The sequence below is a fragment of the Falco cherrug genome, chromosome 1 (assembly GCF_023634085.1).
Source record: "Falco cherrug isolate bFalChe1 chromosome 1, bFalChe1.pri, whole genome shotgun sequence".
Classification (NCBI taxonomy): domain Eukaryota; kingdom Metazoa; phylum Chordata; class Aves; order Falconiformes; family Falconidae; genus Falco; species Falco cherrug.
Window position 1 is genome coordinate 112544547 of NC_073697.1, and position 19887 is coordinate 112564433.

The 19887-nt window shown below is 38.5% G+C and overlaps 1 protein-coding gene across 5 annotated transcripts in view; it reads right to left on the reverse strand.

Moving 5' to 3' along the window:
• Positions 1–19887, reverse strand: part of NF1 (neurofibromin 1) — a 103697-nt gene that overhangs the window by 10127 nt on the left and 73683 nt on the right. For 3 of the 5 annotated variants that reach the window (XM_055721000.1, XM_055720990.1, XM_027806168.2), the window contains 21 exons: positions 19099–19531; positions 18530–18870; positions 17593–17795; positions 16380–16573; positions 14684–14824; positions 14175–14454; positions 12803–13017; positions 12526–12587; positions 12285–12399; positions 11330–11431; positions 10249–10389; positions 9761–9887; positions 9062–9193; positions 8393–8528; positions 7418–7575; positions 6393–6515; positions 5564–5691; positions 4757–4857; positions 3443–3585; positions 2549–2595; positions 1522–1738 (listed from right to left, as the gene is read on the reverse strand). In XM_055721000.1, the coding sequence (XP_055576975.1) occupies positions 1522–1738; positions 2549–2595; positions 3443–3585; positions 4757–4857; positions 5564–5691; positions 6393–6515; positions 7418–7575; positions 8393–8528; positions 9062–9193; positions 9761–9887; positions 10249–10389; positions 11330–11431; positions 12285–12399; positions 12526–12587; positions 12803–13017; positions 14175–14454; positions 14684–14824; positions 16380–16573; positions 17593–17795; positions 18530–18870; positions 19099–19531 (3539 nt within the window). Of the gene's footprint in view, positions 1–1521; positions 1739–2548; positions 2596–3442; positions 3586–4756; positions 4858–5563; positions 5692–6392; positions 6516–7417; positions 7576–8392; positions 8529–9061; positions 9194–9760; positions 9888–10248; positions 10390–11329; positions 11432–12284; positions 12400–12525; positions 12588–12802; positions 13942–14174; positions 14455–14683; positions 14825–16379; positions 16574–17592; positions 17796–18529; positions 18871–19098; positions 19532–19887 lie in introns of those variants that run through there. The other 2 variants (XM_055721016.1, XM_055721025.1) reach the window with 2 other exon arrangements.

The window sequence follows — 19887 nt, forward strand, 5'->3', positions numbered from 1 at the left end:
AACTGTGACAAATATGCTTCACACTTCCTCTCCTCACTTGGGACAACTATTTCATGTAATAAATCATCTTAAATCGGCAGGAAACTGGAAAGCAAATCTTGTTTTGAGTACATTTACACCAACAGGGATCTTGAAATATAATTCTAGAATGCTTTATCAATATTTCAGGAAGGTGGTGTCCCCCAGATTAAACCATTTCCTTCTCATACTGGAAAAAAGCAAGTTGTTATCACTTCTCACTGCATGAAATAAATCACTATTCCCAAATTAATCAAACACACAGCGTGCTCTCTTACCTCTGTTGCACCTCTACACGTGCCTCACCTCTGCAATACTCGTCATACTGGGCAAAAAGCATGCATCACATCTGTGAGCAAACTGATAATCTGGAAGACCAGATTCCTTGAACCGAGCCAAGGCCAGTTAGGCAGAACTTATTTCAGGGCTTGCAGAAACCAGTGAACAAGAGTGGAAAAAACCCAGAACACCTCTGCAAATACTATACCTAAATACAAGTGGCTTCTAGCCTTCCTTTGAGGTTAGAAACAAAGCGGAAGCAAAAGGCTGGCCGGCTTCAGTGTTCAGAACTGCAACAGTTAAATCCTAATTTAAGAAACAGCATACAGTATAATTTTTATGACAAAGAAGAGTAAAGAAGTTGCTCAATATACAGACACTAATCCAAAATCACTTCAGGAAGAGTCTTCACACAGATTTCTTTGACATAAATTCCATTTTCTTCCTAATTTTAATTTTCTCTGGCTTATGCTTCGTCTGCTATTCTGAATAATTTTTACTCTTTTTTTCATTTTTCACCCTGAAAATCTATGCTGTTAAATTTAACCTCTGCATTTCCCTGTAATTCCCTTCTCCCCAAGCCAGAAGGAGTTCAGTGGTTTTATCCATTTACTGCCTTTGATGACTGTTCTTTTCTTGAACACCTTCATTTTATCAGCAGCACATTTCTGGCAATACAGTGGTCTGAACTGACCCGGTATTCCACACATCTCTAGCGGAATGCACGCTCTTTTGTCTTCAAGGGAGGGTAGTCCCTCTGCATGATGCTGCCTGTATGAACACTGGCCTTAAATCATCAGTCAATTGAAACAGAGTCAGCCCAGACACACTCTTCCACAGCACAGTTCTGGATTATTTTTCCTAATACGTGCTACCTTGTAGTGCCCAGATAGGTATTACTCTCCTTGCGAAATATTGTATGTTTATTAATTTTCAAGACTCCACTGCGGCATATGTTCCCTATTAAGATGCAGCTGTTACTCGTTCTGATGCACTTAATGCTATTTCCTTCACGTATAATGACCTGGGAGACAGCTTTCGTGCTGGACAGAATCCAACATTGGAAATACCAGCGAAACAGCTCAGTGTTCATTCGACTCAAGCACGCAATGAAGTTTTATGCATAAACACATCTGAAGAGACAACGAGGCTGAGTGTGTGGCTACAAACCCAGTAAATTCAGTAAGTTTCCCTTACCTATGTAGTACCAGAACAGCTACTGACCTGGGGAGTGTTGGGAAGTCGCAAGCGAGGTCATGGAATTGGAAAGGTTAAGGTTGGCAGTAATGCTGAGCTGGCTCTGCACTGCGGGAGGATATGGAGATGTGGGCGTCAGGAGAGATTCTTCACTGGTTTCCTCATCAATTCCAGGCAAATACGTGTCAATCAAGGCATCAAGAAACTTCACTATGAGCTCAGCATAGTCAGGGATTTGTGTTTGCTGTGGGCGATGGTGGCGGGGGGAAGGAAAAAAAAAATTGGTTCTTTTCTTTCTACTTTTCTGTCAATACCAGCTTTGACTCAGAACTCTAGCATTACACTGGTTTTGCCTGAAAATTTTAAAGTGTTTGATGTGAATATCTGTACAACCCAATTTGTGGTCTTTTCCAGATTAATCTAAACATGCATGTTAAAGACCATTTGTAGGTGTAATTTCTGTAGCGCGTGGAAGAACAAGGTTAGAAAAGAAAGGCCACGGCATCCAGGAGGTGAACTGCCCCAGCTGCTGGTACCTAACACGGTACTAACAGCACTGCCCATGCCCCCAGAGCCTGACATCCAGAACGCTGCCCACGCTGCTCAGCTAGTTCTTGTTACGAGGACTAGAGGGTACAAATGGCAGTACAGACGGTCAGCGCTCAATGTGTTTGTTCTGTTGTAACCTAAGCTTTAACTTTCTGGAATTTCGTTATCCAATGAATCCCTTACGCTGCAAGATACATGTAATAAACTAAAGACTTTCTGATCGATACTGTCCATCCAAGGCCCCTTAGTGAACCTGGGGGCAGTAAAAAGGTGCATTTACACACCCGACTGCTTTTACCCAGCTTTGGTAACTTGACCTTACCGCGTGTGACAGAATAATCTGATGCAGGCTCAAGAACTGTTTTAGCTAAGTGAGCCTTAGAGTCCCAACTTGCTCACATAAACTCTATGACACGTCATTTATTTGCATCTTTCCTGGAGCATCAGTGCCCTTTATACAGAAAACAAAGGCAAATCGCTCATGAACTTAATGTACTGTTCATACCTTAGAAAACGGGCCAGCAAACCTCCATAACCCATTAAATCCAAAACCTGCAACAACAAATTGAATGTTACCACAAAAACACAGTTCTCAACTGACTGTGAACAACTAGAAAGTACATGTAGTACATCCCTCAGATCTACTTAGGTACGGAAATGAAGTATTTTGATTCGGAGATGCAACACTAGATTTTGTCCAAACCACGTATAACCAACATAAGGCATTTTAATTTCTATATGAAGTACATAAGTAGCAATAACCTGGAAATCTCAGAGCATCTCAGAGCTGTCATACAAGAAATTCTTGATGATTTTTTTAAAAGGTAAATTTAGCATGTAAATAAACATCTCATTTTAAAAATTATGTCAACATTCAAGTTTTTCCTCAACTGTCATCTGTTTCTTATGGATCTTCCTGTAAAGTTTTTGATTAAGGACCAAATATAAAATATTTATGTTTTAGGCATTCAAGTGTCACTTGAAAGTGAGCTCGGGCACTGAAAAACAAACATTACTCTATGGAATTTACCAATAATTAAATCAACCCTTAACTTTCAAGGTTAACTTAAAACTCATCATTTATCACCACTGTTCATGTTTTGCATTTCTTTAAATTGCTTAGTGGAAACAGAACACTGAGTTACAACTCCTTTTTACTCACAGTGGTGGTATAATACTTCCAATATTTGGTGCACAACTGCAGCAAATGGCTTTAATATTCATGTTGGCAGGGTGGGGTTTAATATGCAAACTCTGACTTTTACTAGGATGTAAGAAGTTGGAGAGATGCCACACAAGGCTGCCTGACTAGTCTATCAGGGCTGCAACTCTGAAACATGTTCAGTAGCAAATCTAACTTAAGGCACAGAAGTTTCTCAAAAAATGGCCAAATACTTACTCTGTAGATAAGAAGTTTGGTACTGGGGTGGAGACTCTTCATGGTAGACGACACTCTGAACAATCCCATGAATTGGATTCAACAAATTTGGATCCTGGCACAGCGATAAAAGTGTATTGATCTTGGAATCCAATAAATTATGCCTGCAGAAAAGCAAAGTGGCTTATTTTTTCTTCATTAAATAAATCTGCAGTTCCCGACTGACCTCAGCACATGGCAGTTAAGGTGGGATTTTCAAAAACTCAGTGATTTCAGAAGTTGAATACAACTCATATACGTGTTCAGTGAGGACTTTTACCATGTGCCACAATTTCAAAAAACTGTGCTAACAATATAACCCATTAAAGCATTTACCTAGCACTTTAAATTGCAAATATTTAATTATTTAAAAAAAATAAAAAATCATTGGATTTGTGTGCATGTCAGAGCTGCAATTTCAAAGCAGCTTTTTTAACTTCTGGGCGCACTGTCTCACTTGAGCTCTCTTGCAGATCTCATGCATGTTTGCTTGCTTCTTTTTAATACAAATGCCAGTTACTTACAAATGTGGTTTCAATAACTCACAGAACTTGTCTGTATTTTGACCATTACTTTACAAAGCCAAAAAAAGGTAGTGGTATTTTTAAATGAAGCTCAGGTCGGTTTTAAAAAGTCTACTCATCTTCATTTCCGATAGTTGGGTTTCCCTTACATCTACTGACTCCAGCGAATACTACTTTTAAGGGATATCTGCAGAAATACATCCAAAAAGTATCTTAAACTCTGCTTTAAATCAGTTTTGATATGTGCTTGGGATACCAATTAAAAAACCTGCATCTGAGTGGGGTGACAATAACACTTAAGGGACAGCATACACTGACTTGTACAGAAAGGTACATGAATGCATTAAAATGTCATTTGATTCTCCACAGTATCAAAAAGCGATAAAGCCATTCCAAGTCACTGGACCAGAGTAATGGCAGCAGTGATGCTGAAAGCTTCGGGAAGAAAGGATGGCTGTACAGACAGGCGCCCTGGCAACCGCTGCACCCAGTTCGCCCACGCTCTGCCAGCCTGCCTGACAACGCGAAGCTGAGGCGCTCTGAGGGCCATCTGTATCCGTGGTATCTGAGGATGTTCCGGTAAGAACATCAAATTCATTTAACACAGTAGGAAAGGGCAATTCTCAAATTGCTGTGGACACGGGTCTCAAGAAGCCACGGACAGCCTGCAGCTAGCAACCCACACGTGAGCAAAGTACCTCGCACATCCCTGTCCTGGTCCAGAGAAGGGCCAAGTACAGAGTCACCGTAAACAAGTGCTGTAGATACTTACACAACAGGGAAGACCTTTGGGAAGACAACACTGGCTTCTGCTAAATACTCATACAGAATCCGCTGGTCAAACTCATCAGTAGTGTACTTCACTAATGTTGCCTGTCGTAACGGAAAGGATCAAATTAGCATGCTTCTAATTTAATTCAAGTAGTTATAGGCTTTCCTTGTTGTTGCTAGGGGTTTAAGATTTCCGAATAGCAGAAAGCAGCATTACAAAAGATTAATTTATGTCCTCTTTGGACATGGAATCAAGTTACATGTGTATGCAGGAAACAATAAAAACAGTTGGTAATAGCTTCTATTTTGGCAAAAAAATTAGCTAGTCAGTTTCTGACAAAACGGAGTTTCAGAATTATACCAATAAAGTTACTATTCCTGGTATATCTGAAGAAAGCACTATCATACTGTACCTATATTACTAGTTAATATTTTTTAAACCGAATTATGCTGGGATTCCAACATTTTTTACTTCTTAACCTTTTAAGCACAATACATTAATATCTTTTTATTACAGAAAATTACTTTGTGATAAAAATCTGCCAGGAAAAAGGGACAACTGTTGGACAAATTCTACAAAACAATACAGAGTAACAAAAATTCAGCATTTGCTCTCAAAAGAGCATTTAAATACATTTCCAAAAGTGATGCCTAGGAAGCTGGAAGAACAGCAACAAAAGAATAGACTTGCACATCGCAGTCATTCTGATCCATATAAATTTAGAAACACTGCAAGGAACATGTACGCATCTTTGGAAGGTAAAAGAGTATCAGAAAATAACAGACAATACACAGAAATAAAGCTTACAAGAACTGTAAGCAGCAGTGCTTGAATTTTTGGGTCAGTCAGAACTTCTTCATCTAGGAGCACATTTGACTCAGAAACAGAAACTTTTCGAAGATGTGGGTGTTGCTGTGGTGATATTCTCTGGGTTTCTGCCAGGTAAAAAAGAGCAACTCATCCAAAGCGAAATAAACCCAAACCAAAATAGAATTAGCGCTTGCACAACAAATTCAGTCATATGCACACTTCAGAGTTCACCAACCTTTTCACAAAGTACAAAAGCAACAACTATGCTGCAATACCAGCAGCACTAGACCGTTATGTGGGATGTATTACCAAATGGCAAACAATAACCCTCCTTTCCTACAGGGTGAAATACAAGCCCGAGGTGGCCAGTACCACAGCCAGGGCCAGGCAGCAGACTGATGTCAGACCCAGCACAAGACCCCCCGGCCTGCATTGCAGTGGGGGCTGGGGGCACAGGAAGCAGATGTAGGAGAAGATGAAGAGAGGCATTCCGGGCACTAGGTCACGCTCCCTCTCCTGCAGAAATCTGCAGCTAGGGCTTACAAACTTACAGAAAGCCAAATTTTAGTTATTTCATTTCACTCCTGCATTGCAGTGCTTTATAGCTGCCCCTCATTCTGCATCTGCAAACTGAGCAGCTCTAATGGAAACCTCAGTTGCCAGAGAGACGGAAGAGTCTACTCTCCAAAAGCCACTGTTAAGAAAGGTATTTCCCCCTTACCTTGTAGTAACCTAGGCAAATAAACACTGATTCCAGAAATAAGCCTTTGTAGATACATACAAAGCATTTATAATTGGTATTATTCTTAAAATGTTAGTTTCTCACCCATTTCATAATCATTTTCGGCTACTCTCCTCATTTTGGGAGGCGTTGTGATTCCAGATTCCATGTCTTGCCTTTTAGGAGCCTTTGTGTCCGATATCAAATGGTCAAAACTTTTCCTTGTACCTGAAAACAATTTATCAGGCAATTAAAAACATTAAACCTAAAGTCCATATTCTAACTTTTCCTGATTTTCTGCTACTCTATCTACATCATATTGATAGGAATCTGAGGACATTTTCACTGTTATTTTCATCAGGGATGGTAGAGAAAATACAATCACACCATGCTGCTCTCCATCAGAGTTTCCAAAATGCTTCACAATACATATGAGAAAAGCAAGCAATTTATTCCAATTTGTAAGCTGTGGGCATGCTATGGTTTCCTGGTCAACATGTCACATCGAATAAACATGCCAAAATGTGATTACTGGAAAGGAAGCAGTAATAGCGCTGTAATGAAAGAAATGCCCCTCTCCTTCCGTATACATCGTATAATATAATGTAAAAGGGTGCCTACAAGTTATGCAAGGCAACTCATCCTGCTTCTCTGATATTAAGACTTTACTTGTAAACACGATGCACTGAGAAGTCATGAATAAAAATCAGATTGCTTACAAAACATCTAAAATGTTCTGGGACCATCTCTTCTAGCATAAATAGAGTATTCAATATAGTAGCTAAGGTATTGAGCTTCTTGGTTTAGTTGAAAGAGGGCTGGGGGCAGAAAATTGGCACTATGAATCCTAAGTATCTTTTTTTCTTCCTTTTTTTTCCACTTCAACACAAAAATTTTGAGTGTCACTCTTGCTTCCCACCCCCACCCACCCCCCACAATGAAAAGAACTGCGTCAGTCCTCTTTAACTGTACAGTGTTCTGTAAATTGTATTTTGTAGAAACTGCACACATTCCTCTGAATCAGGAATAAGCACTTAAAAGTCAAAACAAATACAAGTGTCATTTCTTTCTCCAGTAACACTTCCTGGGGCATTCTGTAGACAAACTGGAAAATTAGTTATCTTAATAACCTAGAAGCTTTTTAGTGTTCGCTTGTGAAGGCTGCCCCATATCCAAACTCATGGATTTTCGTGTTCGAGGGCTTATCTGTCCCACTGTTGGGTAACTGGCAGCCAGATGTCTGTCTGACCCCTTTGGTGATGACCATGGTTGATTTTCCTTTAGTGTCCTGAAAGTGCAGAGAAATTAAATTCAGAAAGATCTTCAAAACTGTGCACATTTGGGCATAAATTTTTCAACGGGCCAAACTATCCGTTACTAAACCCGTCTTTCCCCACAGGTTAATTTCCCAAAAACACAAACTAAGAAACAGTAATTACTTTGCCTGCAAAAATGTCCAAGCTAATGAAAACTAATAATATGATATGAATGTAATGCTGAAGAGATCAAAAAATAAAGAAATGAGAACACAAGCAAATCAGTCTATGAAGGAATATAACCAGCTACTCCATATGGATGCTAAAAAGAGAGAAAAGCACCAAGTAAAGTGCTCTCTATTGAAAGAAACCGGCTCTCCACCTTACTTCTACACCGATTTCTTAGCTTATCTCTGTGGCTGCACATAGACAGGCTATAAGGTGTCAAGATTTTCCAGTGACATGGACCAAATGATTGCTTAGTATACGCCCTGAAGCTCTTAAAGGGACAAAAAAAATTTCTTCTAAAACATAAATGAAAAATGAGATTAAATTAAGTCTTGTAATAAGACATTAGCAATAACTTTAACAGCCTCCAAAGCAGTTAAGCTCTGAAGCAGCTTTACAGATCTCAAAATTAAATCTATACAAATTCAACACCCAAATTCCTCTGTGACTCCTGATCACACTGTAAATAGCATATTGGTCTGGAACCAGTAACAGAACATCAGCTTAGCTTTACAAACGTGGGTTTCAGTTTTCAATATACCACAGGTTACCTTTGGATAACTTACTAAAAGAAACAGACACTGAAATTTGGATAACTTATCTGAAAGTTAGACAACCAACCTATAGCTAGTGTCACTGTGATGTATGGGATATGTATCCATAGGAACATTTTCCATTGAAACGTCTGTCAACAAGAGAGACTTCCTATGTTTTAGGCTGCAGCGACTTCGAACTTCCTCAGACACTGTTAGCAAAGCTAAAAATTCAAAGAAAGCTAACGTAAGTTTTCCACGGTAGGAATACATTGAAGAATGTAAACAATGTTCCATAAATTTTAAATTTTTTACTTAGTGCAAAGACTACCATTGAGATGTAACTACACCTTACTGAAACGTACAGATTAAAAGTAGGTACTTTAAAAAGAATTATATTACCCATCCAGTTAAAATTACATGATTTAAACATTTGCGCTCACGTGGCTGCAATTTCTGTTTCTAGACCACTAGAAATTTGAACGTTCTAAGGCACAGACTTCAGCAGTTAGATGAAGGAACCTGCAGCCTCCCTGAGGCATTTTCAGAGCTGCACAGCAGGTCCTGTGCTGGCAAGCCTGCAGCCCACAAAGCTCTCACTGACGTTCCCCAGCCTAGCCCAGGCTCTTGTCCACTTCCAGTTACCAGTTCCCTTTACGCTGGCACAGTTTTAACAGCCTAAACCCATAAGAATCCGCACAATAAACCATTCCTTTTCAGTTAGCACAAATTTAAAAGAATGATTGTTTCATTTTACCTGCTAGGTAAGCCACGCTCTGGGTGTTCACTTCAAACTTGTCACAGTTCCTATGTTTGTTAACTAGAGCTAGTAGTGTATGTAAAATCCTTACTGTTCTTGCTACAGTGGTAGGAGAAGGATGCCTGTACCCTAAGAAATGAGGTTAAGAAACCAAATATTGTATTTAATTTTTGAATGCATATTTATGAAGTATTAATATTGTGAAAATATTTATAAATGTTTTTCAGCATGTTCTCAGAACACTTCATATAAAGGCTAAGGAAGCACAATGTTAACAGAAATTGCACATCGAAGTCTAGTTCTTTCCATCCCTCCCCGCAAAATCACATCACTTCGTGTCAGTGCATGTATTATATCCATTATCTCACAAATCAGTCTTCTAAAACAGCCAGCCTGAACAGAAGCAAACACACAGAGAAAGAATTCTTGGAGGAAGAAATAAAGAACTGCAGGAAATGAAGCCACACACCCTATGACAATTAAGAATTTATATCATTAGCACTAAAGACCTTCACAGGACAGGTGTAAAGGAAACCTGGTGAAGTCCTTTAGTCAAAGAACATTTAATTCTGCACCTATTCTCCAATCCAAGTTACTTGAAATCCACCACCCACTTTTCTCCCTTTATTCTCAGACTTGTTTTTATTTCTGAATTAGTAGTGTTCACCTAAAATGAGCAGCAACATGTATTCTTACCTTTCAGGAGGTGTCCTACTAGTGCAAAGTTAAAGTTGGAGTTGAAATTCAGCCCAACAAAATGATCCATCTGCTTGCAGTGCCATTCGAGTGGTCTCCTGATCTCCATAAACACCTCTTCTGGGCTCTGACCCAGAAAAAAATAAAACACAAGAGTGCCTCATCGAAAGTTACTCATCATACCTCTAGCTTTTTTAAGAAGAGTGACAAAACAGTAATTTTAAGGGCTTACGTGAAAATATCAAACACACTCTTGAACAGAACACATCTGTACATTTCCGTTCCAGTTTATAACACAGTAACAGCCTCATCTCTACGTCTTAGTTCTACTGTTGGTATTACCCAAGTGAAACAATTTCTAATGCACATTTCAGTTTTTGTTTCTTAACTAGTGCCCATGAGGACAAGGAAATTTTTATTTTTTTTTTAACAGATCTAACTGCTTACACCAACTAAAGGCGAGTCACAGGTGATTGCTAACAGCTTACCTTATCATTGAATACTCGGAGGCTATCCAAGGTATGCAGGTTCTGTTCAAGCAGTGCTGTACCTGCCGAGTACAAGTTGACTTCATCTAGCTGCAGCACTGCCATAGCTACCCAAAAGAGCGCCTTGTGCATAGGAGAGTCCTGGGAGGAAAAAGAAAAAGCCACGATTTCACTTTCAAGTCAGTCCCTGTAAGCGAAAGACAGGCAGGACTGACACATGGCATCACTATCCTTCTTGTAGCAGGTTCTGCTCTCAACTACATCCACTCCAACGGAACAGATGTTCAAATGAACCTGTAGTCTTAATGCACTTAACAGGTTAATAGCAGAAAGTAAATCACCCCCCCCTACAAGCCATTCCCCTCTCTTCTATTTCTTCTCTTGCTCTCAGAAATGGCAGACACATGTTGCCTCACACCAGACCAAACAGAAATGTGCCTTTTGTTATCAATCTGAGAGCTGACATTGAAAATGGATTGCAATTCTGCACATGTAACTGGCCAGGCGATTTCTTCTCCAAAACAAAAAAGCATGCAGGAGTGACTTGGCATTCAACAGATCCTGGCTCCCTTAGGCAGCAGATTCTTCTAGGAACAAGTTTTATTTACTAACAGTAGATACATGAGGCTCCTCATTACTGGCATACACCTACTAGTATGCTGCTCAATAATAAGCTTGAAAATAACACGCAGATGACTAAATTAATAGCAAATCAGATAAGACTGAGATCTATTACAAGCCATGACCCGAAAGGCATATATTAGCAATCATATATTTGAAAGCCAAGAGTGAAAATCTTTTGGGAAGAACCGAGACAGCCTGCGCGCGACCTTTGCCTGCACCGCCGCGGCCCAGTTTGATGGAGCAGAACAGTACGTTCTAAAGCATTTTTAAACCCTTTGCACAGGCCCCACACAGAAACATCTGACATATTTCCCCATATGTAGTACTTTCAAGCATGAGTCATAGCAGTGAAGTGTGAACTTCGGATACCACAGCACTTATATTTTTTCGATTATACCCATAATCATAATTTTCATTCACAAAAGTTCTCTGTTTACTCTCAAAATCTAGTTTTTACCTTATTAAGAAGAGGCTGCAGCTTGGTGAGTGCTATAACCGTAGCTTCGATTAGAACTTGGCTATTGTAATTATCAGGACCTTTTAAACAGCTCTCAAGTCCCTTTTTGTAGGAAAAAAAAAACCAAAAGAGTAATTAAAAATACAACCATAACCAGATTTCGCTTTGCAGAAAGAAGATCAAAGACCTAAACAGTAATTGTTGCTTTCAATTAGTTTAAAGCTTGAGCTCATTTTAAATCAATTCTCAAGAACTTTCACAAATGGAGATTTACACAGAAGTGATACATGTATCGCTGAAAGCAACCACACAAGGTGCATTAAAAAAGTAAGGGTGCAGGCCAGGGTGCATGAACAAGAGAGTAACTCTTTTACAATTCAGATGCTGTTCAATTAAAGTTGATGTCCATGAAACTCTTAACAAAAGGAAACATATTTTGCACACTGTTTACTTGCTATGGAATGCAACCTTCTTCAGAAAATGTGGATCATCACTATCAAGCTAGGTAGTCTGTTTCAAAGTTTTCTTATATGCATGTCCTGCTTTTTAGTGTATTTACTTATAAAATGTTAGATTATTAGCGTCCTTTTTTTTTTAAAGGAAGTTGTGAATCACGTGCATGCAGTTAAATACCTTAGCAGAAAATTTCTTATTTATTTAAATACTGACTTCTGGATCAATCTCAGCATCTCAAATTTTAAACTCAACATTGAAAACTATTGTTGCTGTAGAAATTGTAGCACTGATGAAGCTTACTACCACCAAAGCGATTAAAAATAAAAAGCTTGGGCTACAAAAAGTGTATTTCCAATCAGTATAGTTCTATACAAGAATACAACTTTAAAAAGTATTTATTCTCAAATTATGCCGAGTTCTATATTTGATGGCAAGATAAAGCTAAAAATACTAATACAGCTGGTTTATAAGTCACAAAGGAAAACATAGACCCATATACCTTGCTAAGAATTCGGATTATTTGTTTTATTTGTCCATGAGACACACGCTTACTTATACAGCCAAAGACAACGAGAGCTCTTGGCTGCAGGGATGGGTTATATTGGAATGCAAACCTGCGAAGAAACAAAGTACACTAGATTAAACAAATACACAACAAACAGGCTGTGTAACGAAAAGCCGAAACGTTAGGTGTACCACACAGGGCAGGCAGGGGTTATATTTTGAGATCCACAACATACTTTTGAGCTAGTTCAGTCCACTGGTCCAGCCACTTGCATGTTGGAATATCCCTCATACAAGCCTAAAAAGAATTATATTTTTTGAATACGTGTAACATTAAGAAAAAGTCTTTCTAAAATTCAGAATATGTAGTTAGTTCAATCCTCAGAAGTCAGCTACTTCACTATTTATTTACCACATCATGGGAGATACATCTCTCTACACTGCTTGCCCGTAGAAAGCGTAAGCAGTGCCATTTTCCCTTATGGATAATTTCTTTTGTTTTCAACCACATACCTCCATGATCTCCAACAAAGCTTCAGTAACAGTTTCCAATGAAGTCAGTGCAAAAGTCTCCCTTTCATAGGAACCAGGTGAAAACGACCTGTCGCGATAGCTGGATCGGAACGCAATGACTGCAGCCGATTTCACTTTGCTGATTCCAAACAGCAAATAAAATTTTGGCAGAGAGAACTCGGTCAAGCTCAGTCTTAAAACTTGCTTGGTCTCCTCTGTTGAATAAATTTTTATGTATTAGAGTCAAACCACTAAAATTCAAGCCATATTTTAAACACTCCAAGGCTCACCCTCCCCTGAATACAAAACAGATAATCATCCTATACATCACTTGGCACATTCCAACACTTTTCTTTGCTACTTCTCGCAGAGTGTGCCACAACTGTGGTCTGTTGCAGACTGCTGAAACCAGTCACCAAGAAGATGTATTCTAAAAACAGGTAGAAAGAAACTTGTTTAAAGATGTGGTTCTGTGAGACTTGTCCTGACACTGATTCAGAAAATGGAAACCTGGAGAGTCCCTGCAATACCAACAGTACGGCCAGTTCAAACTGCAATCAGAGTCTGCTTTTGGCTCTGGCACTACAACGAAGAAAGCCACTTAAATCAGAAGAAAATGACGGCCCTGCTACTAGCACTGAGTATTTTTACAATTCTGAACTTTCAATTCATGGCAGTGTACTTCAAATTCATTGTTTTAAAAGGCTTGCCTTTCTCACTGCGTCAATGCAGCGCTTTTCTTTATACATATATATGTGTATGTGTATTCACATATTCACTCTGTCGATATATATAGATATAAAATGAGTTTCATATACTTAAAAAAAAGACAAGATTATATAAACCTTTGATTTTTTTTCCTGCACAAAATTTAGCCTGGTTTTATACTGTACTTCTGTGGTAAGAAGTGACAGCTACATATTTGCTAATATCAATTATTTTAGAACTGCTAAAATACAGCAGCATGCAAAATACCTGTTTTAACAGTATAGTTTCACAATTCCCTTATGTAATTGATATTTTTGTTACCACGTTACACAACCATTCAAAGGATGCGTATCAGCCAGTTTTAGCAGACGTATTTTCTCCTTTCTCTGCATTACAGGATCTTAGGTACTTTCTTCTCCTTTTTCTAAAACCTGTTATATAAACAATTTACATTATGCACCTGCTCTAAACCAGTAATTTTAAAATTTCATACTCATTTGTTGTAGATCATATCCTCATTCTGATTTGTACACAAGTTGAATTACAACATTTTCAAACTCTCACAATAGTTTAAAGACAGAAAGACAACTCAAATATTTCTTAAACAAATTAAGGAGCAAGCAGCTTAATTGAGAATTTAAAAAAAAACCCAACCAAATCTTACCGCTAAAGTGAAGCTGTGAACAAGTGCAAAGAGAATGAATGATGTTGATGACTAGACCGTGAGTGGAAGCTCTGAGAGAAAGGGGACCAGTGGCTACCAATAAGGTAACTACATGGAAGAGGTAGGGGAGATGTGCTGCCACATCCAAAGAATTGTTAAAGGAGAGCATCAGCATATAACGTGCTAAAATAGCAATATCATCCCACATCAGGTGCTGCTCCAGTGTAGGGGTTGGAGACAAACAAGTCTTGTCGATTATTTTGCACATCCTTCCAATCACCTGAGAAGACAGCAACCATTTTGTTTTACTCAAATGAAGAGCACAGCTCAAAATTTCAGTAAACCCCAGTACAATATGACATTGGAATTATTCTATTGCTTAGAATGTATTTTATCACGTTTTTTGCATCATTGCCTGTACTGAGTTATCAGAAAGCATCTCAGTATTACATTACTATGTAAGTTGAAATTATTATATAAAAGGAAATGAAGGCAAAGAGGGAACTCACTTTGCTTGAAACCAGTTTTACGTTTCCAGAAGCAAGTGCTACCGCTGTGTCTGCCATAACCTCAGCTTTTATGGATCCTAAGCCTCCTGTGGCACTAGTTTTGATGAAACTGTCCAGCACTACGTCAAGGAGATCTGTTATCTGTTAGAGAAAAAAATTCAGTTTTATCAGTCAGAATAATCTTATTTTTCCACAGTAAACCACCTTTGAAATCAGCAGCCATTCATTTTTTCAGTTGAAGATGCAAAACTACTATAAATTGAAGCATCAGTTCTAATGATTCCTTATCTTATTGGAAAAAGGAAAAAAGCCTAATACAATTTTACAGTGTAAAGCTCAATTCCATCAGATTTTACTCCAGATCAAAATGCTTCAGAACTCTGCAGAAACTATAATTTAGTTAGTATTATTTATACTTTGTTTTCCAATTTAAGTTATAACTTAGTCATAAAATGCTGAACTTCATATGAAGAAACTGGATTTGAAGTGGAGGAAAAAACTTATTTCCAAGAAAATAAGCAAGATCTCATCTGTCAAAGATTTTGCTTAGAGCATTAGCAGTGCGAGAATACGGCTACCAGTAAAATAAGTTTCTTCTCATGTAAAAATAAAAAAACAAAAACCAAAACAAAAAAGACATTTAATATAGGCAGGTGAGAACCAAACCTGTCCAGGTACACAGAGAACTCTAAATGTAACAGGCTAAGATTAATGTTGGTTCAGTAATGGTTCAAATTCAGCTCTCGTATTACGAAAATCGGTTGCAATTCTGGGTCAACTAAGTCAATGGTAAAATTTCCACTGACCACTGTAGAGCATGTAATCTTTTAATTTTGTGTTCTTTGTATTTACCTGTTAACAGACTTTCACACTAGACATAACAGTCACATTGCTCTCAATGTGATTTAAGCTTTAAAAATACATCGGGAGGTTTGGGGATTATTTTGGCCAATTGCACCAAGCAAGAAAAGGCACTTGTGCATCCATTTGACAACTCTCCCACATTCTCCAAGAGTAGCTTTGTGATGCTGGGCTAAATCAGTTTAGATGACAGTTAAAAAAAAATAAAATAGCATGACAATGAGGAAGTTGATACAAAGCTTGTGAGCAAGCCTGGTCATGGCAAGTAAAGTTGGTCTCGTCTGTCTAGACACCTCCTTCATGAATGGCATAGATTGCGTCAGCTTTATTTTTTTCATTCCCTTCACTTTCCATGGACAGTGAGGACAGAATTTGGCTAAGTATTAAGCTAACGATCAACAGGAGGATCAATATTCTATTAACTGTAATCAAAATGCAGCTGTTTCAAAAGTGCAAACAGTAAAAAAGAAAAAACCCAAGTTCTTTCAATGCCATGTGCCCAATACTTCTCTGAATGGCAGTACTTGGTTCTTTCAATTCAGTACCCCTACATTCAGGGGTTTTGATGAAATAATTACTACTAATACCAAAGACTTCTAATTTTCAATTCTCAGTGAGGGCCAGGAACACATTACTAGAAGCCAGAATTCATTAGTGATTTTATGAAGTGTTTTATGGAACGGAAACTTCAGAAGAACTTGCACACCACTCTCTATGTGGCTAATACACTTATCACGTTAAAATCCATTTTTGTTTTCTACATTAACAGTTAAGCTGTTAAAAACTCTATAACCTGCTTATAAACAAATTGCAATAAATTATGCAGAATTTGTACCTGTCCAAGACTTCCCCATATCTTAGCCTGAATGGAAGGATACATCTGTTTTTCATTTATCGTCATTGTTATAAGCTTATCAAGAATAGCAGTGACTCGCTGGCGCTTGGCATCATCATTGTGTTTACAGAATCGGACCAGATTGGACAGCCAGGGGGTCATATACTCCAGACAAAGATGTTTCAGTTCAATACCTGAAATAAAAACACACCTTGTAACACATAGAGACCAGTGCTGATTCTCAGTAAATGATTATTTGTGAGAACTTTTTTTTCCAGTTTCATTATCTAAAATAATTACCATCACAGCTGAGCAAATAATAGTGGGCAAAAGACAAGCTTCAGAAAGAAACACACTCTAATCATGACATCCAAGAAACATCTGTAGGAATCTGGCAAGGAGATGTTGACATTTTAGTATCTCATTAAGAGATGTGACAAAGATGTGCACATTTGCTATTAGGGGGGACTAAGGAGAATTTCTTTTAAATCTTGAGAATGTATTCTAAACAGCTTCCAACAGTAAAGTCAGAGCTGTATTATGCCTGGGGAAAAAAGGGGTAACAAGTGGTGCAGCAGAACAAGATGTACAATTGAGAGATAAAAGATTTAATTTTGATACGAATGAAGAATCCTGTCACTCTTCTGGGTATGTATATTCCCGAGTTTGAACCTCCACTATCATGAACCTTAATTTTAGGGGTTTGTTCTGCAATATTCTCTACTCCTGGTGAGTTAGTAACAGCCTTATAGGGATCTATACAAAGTACTCACTGCACAAAACTATCAACAGCTATATTAAACAAGTAATTTGTATTATGAGCTCTCTGAATGAACTTAATCCTCTAAACAAATGAGATATCTAGTAAAACTTGTTTTAACATTAATTTCAAAGTTTAAAAGGCAGGGTTTTTTTTTTCCAAATCTACTTCCTGAGAAAGGAAAGGGCACATTCAAATGTGAAAAGTAATGTTTATGTTCCAACAGATGCCTTTCCAGTTTGTGAAACCGCCTGGCTTCAGAGCATTACACAACCTGATCACTAAGAAACAGATATAAATGGATAACCTTGAAAACAGCTCTAAGAAGCATTTTCAATTTAAACTTACTGTGACTCAGTAACATGAGGAGGCTTAATTGACTAAGCTAGACAGCTACCAACCTAAATCTTTTCAAATTCATGGTATGCATTAAGGAATACTAGTGTTACTTACTAGATTTGCTAAATCCAGAAATACACTCTTCCAAGAACTCTAAGGTAAGGTGTGGTTCGTTAGCTGCAAGAGTCTTACTAATAGATACAATAAATAGCGTGTTGTTGGCAGGAATACACAGACCTGAAGTTTCCAGTAACTGGCCCTCAATCTTTAAATTAAAGGTACAGGTTAAGGCACATAGAAGATTATAGGCAGCAGACCTGTAACGAAGCAAGCAACGTGACTTGTAGTAGTTTTCTTGTACATTTTAAAATATACGCATTACACCAAGGCACCACAGTATTAGTACTGACATTTTAAAAATCGAATCAATACTGCGATATAAGAGATTACATTTAAATCCTGAACTTTTTCCCTGCACCATTTAAGATTCAGAGACAAAAACATTTTCCTTGGAGAAATGAAAGAAATTACTCCTCCACTTGCTTTAACCAGTTTCTGATGAGCTTAAAGAGTGTGCTCGAAGGACTTTGTACTGGACTTCTCAGAATGGCTTTCAGTTCCAGGAAATTCTAAATATTTCCACGGGCACCTGAGCTGCTGGGAGAGAGCCTGCCACCGGGCCAGCACCCAGTCTGAACAGTCCTTCCTGAGAAGATTCAAGGGCCTGCCCTAAGAGCACAGCTCCTGCACTACTAAACAAGAAGTTCAACACCAAGAAAATCAAATGTATTTAACAAACATACACCGCAAGGCAAAAGTATCTCTCCTTACAAAGAGAAATTACACTTCCTACATGCCTTCAGTTACTGTGACAATACATATGCGTTACTTCGCCTAAAGAAAACCCAATCTTCATATTAAGAAGTACATTTGATAGAGCTGTGGTGAAAGAAAAATTGTTTTGTTCAAGCGAGATTTGCTAACAGTAAGAAAATCTTGGAGAGAATTTAAATTTTCGATCATAGTTGATATTAATTTATAAGATCTGTACCGCAAACTGGGGTCTGAGCTTCCCAGGTTGAGCAGTGCTATGTTCAGCAGTGTTCCAGGGACATCCTTAGGACGGATTTTAGTGTGCTGTGGGATGGAGTCTGGCTGCGACAGCTCCCACCGTGTCCGTATATGAATGATGGACCGAACAATGGCTTCACACTCCTGATGCATGAAGGTGAGTGGTGTGCCTTGGTTGGCAATGGTTAAGGTAAACTGGTTCTCATCAACAAGACATATCTCCTCAATTTCAGAGGCATAGTATATATCATTTAAAAACACTGTTTGTCCCAGGACTCTTGTTCGTTCTGCTGACGTCACCTGCACAGCTGTCGACCCAACCTTAGAAAGGGAACAGAAAAATGGTTCAGCACCTATTGTTAACAATGCAAAGAGAGAAGACTCTGACACTTCTGTTTTTATAAAGACAAGCATACGAACTTTCATACTTCCTAAAGTTATGATTTCTCCTCAGGACAGGAGAGGAGAATTAAGAGACAGTAAAAACATACACAAATCCTAATTAAAAAGATATAACAATACACTAGGAACAGCATTAAAATGACTTACTTTAATAGAAACTTTGGTGTCTTTATGAGCCAGTTTGAGAGCATTGTGAAATACTTTCAAGTCCTCCTCCAAAGCTAAGGTAGCTGCTGGGAGCTTCTGCTGGTCATGTTCAATGTGCTCTGCCAGCTTCCCTGGAGAGTCTATGAAAATCAGCCTTTTGCTTCCTTTCAAGCCCGTCAGAAGCCTTTCATGGTATTTGGTATATTCTCTGACCCAAGAGTTACAGTTATAAATAAAAACCGCTGAGACATTTTCATAAGCAAAGCCTGGAAAAACTACAAACCATTTAGAAAGAAAGTCTGTTTTAAAGCGATTGCTGGGGCCAGCATGTGTGAGGTCCACTACAATTTCATATGGCTTTGCATAGTATGGCTTCAGAGTTAGGAGCACATGGTAGATCAATAAATCTCCATTGATCTGACCAGTCTTGAATCTGTAAGAAAAGACAGACAAACATGGTTGGGTTTGCATTGGGTTGGGTCCACATTACAAACATCTGAGTGGTGTTTTACACGTTCTATTACTACACCAAACCAGACTGATCTTTCTCACAGTTCTAAAAATGCCATTGGTCCAAAGCAATGACCCTGGACTGGCAGCTACAACCTGAAGGCATCTGCGACTCTTCTGTCACAGCTCACACCCCAACCAAGTGTAGTGCCCAGTATGATGAAGCCTGACTTGGGATGTGACTCAATCTCAAAGTGCCACACAACCTACCACAGCCAAGTAACCTCCAACAGACAGGAGGTTTATCCAACGAAAAGAAAAAATGAAATCCACAATGGA